Genomic DNA, 10,774 nt, shown 5'->3' on the forward strand with positions numbered 1-10,774 from the left:
CCTCCTCCTCGTCTGGTCTTCCTCCCCCTCGCCTGGCCGATTTCTTATGTTGTCTGATTTTTCCTGTTGTGTCTGATTTTTCCTGTTGTGTCTGATTTTTCCTGTTGTGTCTGATTTTTCCTGTTGTGTCTGATTCTTCCTGTTGTTTTGTTTTTTGTGTCTTGGCGGCACGGTGACTGAGTGCCATCACTCATGTCTCACAGCAAGAAGGTTGGTTCGATCCCCGGGTCGCCCAGGCCTTTCTGTGTGGAGTTTTTCATGTTTCTCCCCGTGTCTGGATGGGTTTCCTCCGGGTACTCCGGTTTCCCCCATCAACCAAAACATGAACGCCCTTCGAGACAACTGTTGTTGTGATTTTGGGCGTTACAAAAATAAATGAATTGAATTGAAAATCCCCTGTCCTCACCTTACCACCTCACCTTAGCTTGTGCACGCCAGAAGCTCGTGCTGGCTCATCCTGCTCCCAGCCGGTCACCTGTGTGTCCTGCACTTCTTTTTATTACTTTGCAACATTCAACAATGCAAACACACTTTTCAAGTCTCATACTCGCACTTACACCCCTGGACATTTACAGATAGTCACACCTCATTAAAACTTGCTTTAAGTTAATTCATTTGGGTAAATAAACACTTAATGTCATTAAATATGTGGTTTTGCGTATTTTCTGTCATGGCTTGGAGCCGGGTTATGACATATTGGGGGTTTGTCAAAGCTCTTGGTGTTTTGGGATGCATTTGGTAATCTGTGTGTGCTAACGTTTGCTACGTTGATGTGATTTTGATAATGTTCATTTGCAGGACTAGTTCTTGTTGTGTGGCCACGTAAGGTGACCATGTTTGGGGAGGCGCAGAACCTGGTCACCTTACGTGCCCAGTGGGTTTTTACTGCGGGAGTGTACGTTGGGTGTCTCTTCCTTTCTGCCAATGGCAGGAAGAGAACGTTGTTTGTTGGCTGGGAGTGGAAGGATGAGCATTTGACCCACTTTCAGTAAATTAAGGTGAGTAAAGTGGTTGACTTAAGTGCACCTTAACTCTTCATCTACAGGCCGGTTTCCTGGTTAGGCTCAGGGACACTGCTCTTTTGGCTTCACCTACCTTTTTGTTTAAGTCGTGAGGAAGCGGCTAGTGTTCACTACGCACTGCGTGGTTTTCTTGGGCACACAAATCGTGATGTCTTGTGGTGTCATCTGTTTCAGACAACCTTGTGCCCACTGGTCTCCCCTTGAAGTGCTTAAAATACCGCCATAGGTTTGAGTTTAGAGTTAGTGGGGCGTTGGGTCTGTCTGTCTGCTGGATGTGTATTTGGCACAGTCGGTGTGATTTTTGGAGAAAAAAATGGTGAGCATCTCTGACTTTTTTTAGTCTTCGTCTGAGGGCTTTCTGGCTCTGTTTATCATAGGGGCAATTATTGGAAATTGGTAAGCAGTGTGGAATTGAAATTAACGTTAAATGATTGAAAGACAATGTGAAAGCGATATTAATTGCTAATTTGATTGAAAATGTAATGCTCCAGGACAAACCACGGATTTCTCCAGTGACTACAGATGCGTCGATACCAAGTTTAATCTTTGAGCAACAAGTCAGGTTGTTGGAGCTGTAGTTTCAAATCGAGCGAGTGAAGTTGGATCAAATTAAAGAGGGTCGACAGAACAAAGCGGCGCGTTCCTTCCTCTCTGTCTTCTGACAGTTCTGATGGAGTGTTCAATGTCATTGGGAATTTAAGCTGCCAACATTTTCTGAAAATAATCCTGACTTATTATTTCTCATTTTTGAGCGTTTAGCTGAGGCGCGCGGTTGGAGTAGCTTTGCGCACACGTTGTACCCAACTGCTTTGGAAGGTGATCTGTCACTAGAAGTCTTTTCCGCTTGCACCGTGTCCCTCTGCCATGCGTAAAGCTCCCATTTGCAAAGATAACGTTTTGTCCATGACTGACTTTCCTTTAAATGTGTCTGACGGTGATTTATTCCAGGAACAGCATGATGATCCAACTTTAAAAGATGCCTTTGACTTAGTCATCCCTGAGACACAGATGGTGAGCATGGCCAATGGCTATTTTGTGCAAAGTGATGTGCTCTTTAGAAAGTGGACGCCCCCTGGCGAGTGTGTACTTGATGCCGCGTTTTAACATGTGGTTCCCACTAAATTCTGCACTGCTGAGCTTGAGGTTGCGCACAATAACGCGGGTCACTTTGGTGAACGTAAAACGTATTTAAGTTTTCTCAAGCATTTTTTCTGGCCTTGTGTGAAACGAGACATGTCCGCGTACATTAAAACATATCATATGTGCCAGTTGACAGGAAAACCATATCAGACAATAAAACCAGCGCCACTACAACCAATCCGGCTGTAAGTGAGCCATGGGTCTGTTGCCAACTGCTAAATCGGAGTGTAAATATCTCCTCACGGTGATGTGCCAAAGTACTCGTTACTTAGCTGCGTACCCCTAACGGTCTATTGGTGGTCCCTATTTTTGCAGACATTTGACCTGGACATTAGGCATATAAAGGGCAGGGACAACATTATTTCACATGCCTTATCCAGAGCACCTTTGGATTAAGTTTTTTTTTTTTTTTTTTTAACACACTTTTTCTTCTCTGACTTGGTATCGCTCTCAGAATGCAGGACTATTAGTGGTTCCTAGAGTGTCCAAAAGTACAGTGGGAGGGAGAGCATTCAGTTACCAAGCTCCTGTGCTATGGAATCAACTCCCTGCTGATGTTAAACAGGCCCCCACAGTCTCTGTATTTAAGACCAGGCTTAAAACCTTCCTCTTCGGTATAGCGTATGACCAGGTTACACAGTGAGGGAGTTAGGGACATTAAAACCTGGGATAAGACAGGCTGCAGTAGGAGATAACTAGCTGGGGGAAGTATGGCAACCTGTGCACTATCCTCTGCTTTGTCCTATTTTCTCATCAGCAATGCTATTCACATGTTGTCCCCTGTCCCACTCCCCCTGTGGAGTGTATCTCTTTCAGATGCCCCGATGACAGCTGGACCCTCTCCTCCTCCTCGCCTGGCTCTCCTCCTCCTCACCTGGCTCTCCTCCTCCTCACCTGGCTCTCCTCCTCCTCGCCCGGCTCTCCTCCTCCTCGTCTGGTCTTCCTCCTCCTCGCCTGGCCGATTTTTCTTGTTTTGTCTGATTTTTCCTGTTGTTTGTTTTTGTGTGTAGGCAGCACGGTGGCTGAGTGGCAACACTCATGCCTCACAGCAAGAGGGTTTGGTTGATCCCAGGGTAGCCAGGCCTTTCTGTGTGGAGTTTTTCATGTTTCTCCCCGTGTTCGCTGGTCCGGACTGGTTTGATCTGCGAAACGTGGAAGGTTGGGTGGATCCGGAGAGATGGTGGCAACTGAAGTCGCACAGCAGACGGACTGACGATTCTTACAATCTTAAATGGTCCTAGGAAGTGGGGAGACAGCTTGCGGGAGTCGGTCTTCAGCGGGATGGTCTTGGATGAGAGCCAAACCATTTGGCCGGGCAGGTATGTGGGCGCCGGGATGCGGTGGCGATCGGCCGCTGCCTTGGTGCGCGTCCCGGACCAAAGGAGGGCTGCCCTGGTCTTGTTCCAGACCCGATGGCAGTGTCGGAGGTGATGCTGGACTGACGGAACGGCAAGGTCCTTTTCCTCCACGGGGAAAAGCGGAGGCTGGTATCCCAAGGATGCCTGGAATGGGGACATCCCGGTGGCCGAGCTCACGAGAGAGTTGTGGGCGTACTCTATCCAGGGCAGGTAAGAACTCCACGTTGCGGGGTTAGCGGAGACGGTGCATCGCAGTGCAGATTCTAGGTCCTGGTTAGCCCGCTCCGTCTGCCCATTTGACTGCGGGTGAAAGCCGGACGTGAGACTCACCATCGCCCCCAAACCGTTGCAAAAGGCTCGCCACACCTGGGACGTGAACTGGGTCCCCCTGTCAGATACGATGTCCACCGGGATGCCGTGAAGGCGGAAGACATGGTTGGTAAGCTGGTCGGCGGTCTCCTTGGCCGTTGGGAGCTTGGGCAGGGCTATGAAGTGAGCGGCCTTGGAGAACCGGTCCACCACCGTGAGGATGACCGTGTTCCCCTGGGAGGTAGGTAGTCCTGTCACAAAGTCCACTGCGATATGGGACCACGGCCGCCGAGGAACTGTAAGGGGATACAAGAGTCCAGAAGGGGGTGAATGGGAGGCCTTGGCCCGAGCACATACCTGGCACGCTGAGACAAAGGCCCGGGTGTCCGTATCCATGGTGGGCCACCAGAAGTGCCTCTTGAGCAGAGAGAGAGAGCGACTCGCACCGGGATGGCAGGTGAACCTGGAGGCGTGGACCCACTGGAGCACCTGGGAGCGGACAGAGTCTGGGACAAACAGTTTACCAGGTGGGCCGTTACCTGGGTCAGGGTCGTTGGTCTGGGCCTCACGGATGGTGTCCTCGATCTCTCAGTGGACCGCGGCGATAACGCATGAGGGAGGAATGATCGTCTCCGCGGGACCCGGGCTGTCCTCCAGGGTGAACTGGCGAGAAAGTGCGTCCGGTTTGATGTTCCGGGACCCGGGACGGTAGGTCAGGAGAAAGTTAAAGCGACTGAAAAACAGGGACCAATGAGCCTGACGAGAGTTGAGTCGCTTGGCAGACTGGATATATTCCAAATTTTTGTGGTCCGTCCAGACCACGAACGGCTGCTCCGCCCCCTCCAGCCAGTGGCGCCACTCCTCTAGGGCGAGTTTGACGGCCAGAAGCTCCCGGTCCCCCACGTCATAGTTGGCCTCAGCTGAGAACAACCGGCGGGAGAAGAAGGCGCAGGGACAGAGGCGATTGTGGGGTTCAAACCTCTGCGACAGCACAGCCCCCACTCCCGAGTCGGAGGCGTCAATAAAATCCTTCTCGGACCTGGAATCAACGAGGATGGAAACAGGTAGAGTCTCTGAGTGTACGCACAGGTTGGCACTAAGCCGCAGTCTATCATTGGTATCCGGGATGTGTGACTCACCCACCAGTATTCCCAGCGCTACTGGTGGGCGCCCCCTTTTGGCCGAGCCGGGCAAGTGGCTATAAAATGCCCGCGCTCGCCGCAGTAGAGGCAGGCTCCGGCCAGGCGACGCCTCCGCTGACGCTCCTCGGCCGAAACGAGGGTCCGTTCGACCTGCATGGCCTCCTCCAGTGGCAGAGGAGCGGCGCGTAGCTCCGCCGGGGCTGGTGAGCATTGTCTCGCTCTCCGACGCTCCCGGAGCCGGTTGTCGATCCGGTTGGTGAGGGTGATGAGTGACCGTAGGTCGGAGGGTTCATCCCGAGACACCAGCTCATCCTTTAGGTGCTCATTCAGCCCCCGCACGAAAACGGCCTGCAGTGTGCTGTCCGTCCAATCCACCTCCGCCGCATGCGTCTAGAAGTCGATGGTGTAGTCCACCACCTTCCTGGAGCCCTGGCTAAGAGTCAGTAGGCGGGCCGCCGCATTGTCCCGGTAGTGCGGATGGTCGAACACCAATTTAAAGTTAGTGATAAACTCGTTATAATCCAAAGTCTCCACCGGTGTGTGGGTTAGCTGCACCTCAGCCCACTGGAGAGCCCTTCCTCGAAGTAATCCACATATAAAGCGTATCCTCGTGGCCCCCGAGTGAAAGCGTGTAGGACACTGTTGGAAAATATACTCGCACTAGAACAGGAATCCCCGACAGAGATGAGGCTGGCCCGAATATGGCTCCGGATTCGTGCCTCTCGGTTCCGGAGGACGCGGCGGCCCCCCAACGGCCGCAGGTGGGGCAACAAGGAGCACGGCCACTTGGTGGTTGCGCTGCGCCACTTGTTGGGTTAATGTCTGGTTTAAATCTAACAGAGCCCGGATTGACTGTTCATGCTGCCCCAACACCGTCTCATGGTGAGAGCGCGCTTGCCGGAGCGCATGATCCGGACCCGAGTCCGCTTGGTCCATCGTGGCCAGACCGTTCTGTCGTAACGGGTGCGGGAAGGACCAAGAGGTGCAGACTCGGGGCAAGGTTACAGTGTTTATTTACAAAGGCAGTGAAAGTCAGTCTTAATAGTTCATATAAGTTCACACGGAGAATCACGGAGCGGGAGGCAGACCAGGCGGGCAGAGTGAAGGTCGGGGACGAGGAAACCAGGACTGGGGTGCAGGCAGGAGCAGGGCGAGACTGGGGCAGGCTGGTCCGGCGTAGTCCAGAGAGCGGAGTCCGAGACCGAAGGTAAGCAGCAAGCCGGAGACCAGGAGGAGACAGGTAGCGAGACGGAGGGGTGACTTTACCGGAGCCGGAGCGCAGAGGCAGGAGCGGGGATGAGCAAGGACAGGGATCTGGACAAAATCCAAATGAGTACATACAAGCTGGTACCAGGATACAAAACTGAGCTAGAGCATTCACGTTTACACGCGGAGGGTCTGGCGCCGAGTGTAGTCTGCCGAGCCCTCAAGTACTCAGCAGCAGGTGGCGGTGATTACGCTGATGCGCTCCAGGTGTGTGCGGGAGAAGTCTCGAACTCTGCCCAGCTCCGGGCAGACAGGTCGGGGAGGAGTAGAGAGCACGGGAGGACAGGAACAAACGGGCGTCATGACAGGCCATGGTTCTCGACCGGAAAAAGGTGGTTTGCCCTCTCCGGGTGGGTGGTGAGTCTCTGCCCCAAGTGGAGGAGTTCAAGTATCTCGGGGTCTTGTTCACGAGTGAGGGAAGGATGGAGCATGAGATTGACAGGCAGATCGGTGCAGCGTCTGCAGTGATTCGGTCGCTGTATCGGTCCGTTGTGGTAAAGAAGGAGCTGAGCCCAAAGGCAAAGCTCTCGATTTACCGGTCAATCTACGTTCCTACCCTCACCTATGGTCATGAGCTCTGGGTAATGACCGAAAGGACAAGGTCACGGATACAAGTGGCCGAAATGGGTTTCCTCCGCAGAGTGGCCGGGCGCACCCTTAGGGATAGGGTGAGGAGCTCAGTCACACGGGAGGAGCTCGGAGTAGAGCTGCTGCTCCTACACATTGAGAGGAACCAGTTGAGGTGGCTCGGGCATCTACTCAGGATGCCTCCTGAACGCCTCCCTAGGGAGGTGTTCGGGGCATGTCCCACCGGGAGGAGGCCCCGGGGAAGACCCAAGACACGCTGGAGGGACTATAACTCTCGTTTGGCCTGGGAACGCCTTGGGGTCCCACCGGAGGAGCTGGAGGACGTGTCCGGGGTGAGGGAAGTCTGGGAGTCCCTGCTTAGACTGATGCCCCCGCGACCCGGCCCCGGATAAGCGGAAGAAAATGGATGGATGGATGTTTCCTTAAAGGCCTGAACTATATATAGACATGTCATTGAGTTTTCAGACTAATGGTCTAATTGTGATTAGATTTGAAATATATGATCTTGGTTCAGGCGACATCACAACATTATAAGAGCCCATAGGTTAAAACTGGTGAAGGATACACAAGAATTCTATGGTGTAAATTCTCTTTCTACTGTCAAACTGCAGATGTAAATAAAGCCACATTTCCTTCTAGAAAGAGCCTGATGAAGGTGGTGTTTGTTGATAAGTTTATAAAGCCTGCCTCCTCACACCAAAGCACTGTGGCACTACACTGATCCTTTACACTTTGTTCCTCTTTGATTCTCTTTTGTATAGTTTGACTTGTGCCCAATGACCCTGTGTGTGTGACTGTAAACTGCTCACACAGTCTCTTTTGAACTCTGATAAAACATGTGTGTGTGCCTTTAAGAGGCGTGGCTTCCTGCTTCCTCCACACAGAGCTGTGGGTGCAGCTCTCACTCTTAAGTTTCACTTCTGTCCAAGTCAAACTGTTTCTGATCCAGGAGAGATGGCGCAGAAAGCACTCGACCAAGAAGCCTTTTCCTGCTCCGTGTGTTTGGATCTACTGAAGGATCCTGTGACTATTCCCTGTGGACACAGCTACTGCAGGAACTGTGTCCAACAGCACTGGGACCAAGAGGACGAGAAGCAGCTCTACAGCTGTCCTGAATGTCGCCTCAGCTTCAGCCCCAGGCCTGCCCTGGTGAAAAACATCATGTTAGCAGGTTTAGTAGAGCAGATGAAGAAGACAGCGCCCCCTGCTGCCCTCTGCTATGCCGGACCTGAGGATGTGTCCTGTGATGTGTGCACTGGGAGGAAGCTGAGAGCTGTCCAGTCCTGTCTGCAGTGTGTGGCCTCTTACTGTGAGCGCCACCTACAGCCTCATTATGAAGCTGCAGCTTTAAAGAAACACCAGCTGGTGGCGCCGTCTCACAGGCTCCAGGAAAACGTCTGTGAACAACACGACGAAGTGAAGAAGATGTTCTGCATCACAGATCAGCAGCTGCTCTGCTCCCTGTGTGTGGACCAACATAAGGGTCATGACATAGTGTCCTCTGCCTCAGAGAGGGCTCAGAGGCAGGCAGAGCTGCCGGCCAGGAGGGCCCTGCTGCTCCAGAGCCTCCAGCACAAAGAGACAGACCTGAAGAGGCTCCAACAGGAGGCCCAGGACATCAGGAGCTCTGCCCAGACAGCAGTGCAGCGCAGCAACGACAGCTTCAGAGACATGGCCCTTCTCCTGGACAAAAGACGCTCTGAAGTGGAGCAGCAGATCCGCTTCCAGGAGGAAACCCAACTGAGCCCAGTCCAAGAGCTCCAGGACCAACTGCAGCAGGACGTGAGGGAGCTGAAGAGGAGCCTCTCTGAGCTGGACACACTGGACCTCACCCAGGATCATAACCAGTTTATACAGCGCTACGCTTCACTGTCCCCACACACACAGAGCACAGAGCCAGCCACCATTCACACAGGGGACCGGGGATACTTTGAGGAAGTGACCAGAGCTGTGTCCAAGCTCAGGGACACACTCCAGCTCACTCTGAGTCCAGTCCAGGTTTTACTGCCACCAGCTGAACTCAGCTCCAGAGAGGACTTCTTATATTATTCTACAGAAATCACTCTGGACACAAACACAGCTCACACCAGACTGTCTCTGTCTGATGGAAACAGAAGAGTAACATGTATGAGGGAAGACCAGAGTTATCCAGATCATCCAGACAGATTCAGTGACTGTCGTCAGGTCCTGAGCAGAGAGAGTCTGACGGGCCGCTGTTACTGGGAGGTGGAGTGGAGCGGGGAGTGGGTTTATATAGCAGTTTCATACAGAGAGATTCAGAGGAAAGGAAACTCTGCTGAATGTAGATTTGGAGACAATGATAAATCCTGGGCCTTAGACTGTGGCAAAACAAGTTGTTCATTTTGGTTTAACAAAGTCCAGTCCCAGGTCTCAGGTCCGGTCGGGTCCAGAATCGGGGTTTACCTGGACCACAGTGCAGGGGTTTTGGCGTTTTACAGCGTCTCTGAAAGTACCATGAGCCTCCTCCACAGAGTCCAGACCAGGTTCACTCGGCCTCTCTACACTGGGGTCTGGATTGGTCCTGGATCCACTGCACATTTCCCTAAACTGAAATAGCAGCTTTGTTCTCCACAGTTTGATCAAATTTGTGCCTTTTATATTTGACTAATTTGACTATTGACTATTTTTGTGTTGAAATGTGAGTTATTTTGTCAAACTTTTCTAAACTTGATCAAATATGACATGGGGAGAGTTCAAATCATGACAAAATCCTGATCTAATAAAACAGGCCATTTTCCACAATATTGAGTTGATTAGTGTCATTCTAGTGTTTTTATCATGACATAACTGTACTGTTTGTGTAGTGTGTGTTTTTGTATGTCTCAGGGACTGCAGATGGAACACAGCATCTCTTCACTGTTTCCTTTGAATTCTGCAGACTAATAGTGTTCATACTGTTACTGCAAAACTAAACTCAGACTCTACATATTTGACATCTACATTTACATCTGTTTTGAACTTTGAACTTGATTTACACTTTCAATTCCAATGTTGTTCCTCATGTAATGTAAGTGTATGTAAGTCTCTGCTGTAAATGTCAAAGTCATTCTGTTATATCATGGGACTTTTCAATCACAAACACATTCACAAATCAATCTGTACAAGAAAATCAATAAAATCAATCAAATAAGAAAACCTTTGTTTGTCCTCAGTGGGGAAATTGCAGTGTTGTAACAGCAAAGGACAGACAAAAAGTCCAAACTGTTCCAGATAAATAAGGATTTAAATAGGCCAGTTAGATACACAAGTGGAACTAAAATACATGTGAAAAATATCACAATATACTTTGAACATCATAAATACTTGTACAGTAAACTCCATTATGTACAATAAGTATCTATGGGCAGCAGAGGTGGGTAGTACTCAGTTACATTTACTCAAGTACATTTACTGGACTCACTTTGGAATAAAACTGGACTTTTCTGACACTTTTAAGGCCCCGTACTTTTACTTCTACTTGAGTAATATATAGTACAGAGTACAAGGACTAAACCAGGACTAAACCAGGACTAAACCAGGACTAAACCAGGACTAAACCAGGACTAAACCAGGACTGAACCAGGACCAAACCAGGACTAAACCAGGACTAAACCAGGACTGAACCAGGACTGAACCAGGACTAAACCAGGACTAAACCAGGACTGAACCAGGACTAAACTAGGACTAAACCAGGACTGAACTAGGACTAAACCAGGACCAAACCAGGACTAAACCAGGACTAAACCAGGACTGAACCAGGACCAAACCAGGACTAAACCAGGACTAAACCAGGACCAAACCAGGACTAAACCAGGACTGAACCAGGACTAAACCAGGACTGAACCAGGAGTGAACCAGGACTAAACCAGGACTAAACCAGGACTAAACCAGGACTAAACCAGGACTAAACAAGGACTAAACAAGGACTAAACCAGGACTAAACCAGGAC

General features: G+C 50.8%; 1 protein-coding gene across 1 annotated transcript; it reads left to right on the forward strand.

Moving 5' to 3' along the window:
* Positions 1 to 7,687: 7,687 nt before the first annotated feature.
* LOC117389208 (tripartite motif-containing protein 16-like) lies at positions 7,688 to 10,090 on the forward strand. The gene has a single exon (XM_033986842.2). The coding sequence runs from the start codon at positions 7,780 to 7,782 to the stop codon at positions 9,400 to 9,402; it is 1,623 nt and encodes a 540-aa protein (XP_033842733.1). The 5' UTR covers positions 7,688 to 7,779; the 3' UTR covers positions 9,403 to 10,090.
* Positions 10,091 to 10,774: the final 684 nt, after the last annotated feature.

Source organism: Periophthalmus magnuspinnatus, chromosome 21 (genome assembly GCF_009829125.3).
Source record: "Periophthalmus magnuspinnatus isolate fPerMag1 chromosome 21, fPerMag1.2.pri, whole genome shotgun sequence".
Taxonomy (NCBI): Eukaryota; Metazoa; Chordata; class Actinopteri; order Gobiiformes; family Gobiidae; genus Periophthalmus; species Periophthalmus magnuspinnatus.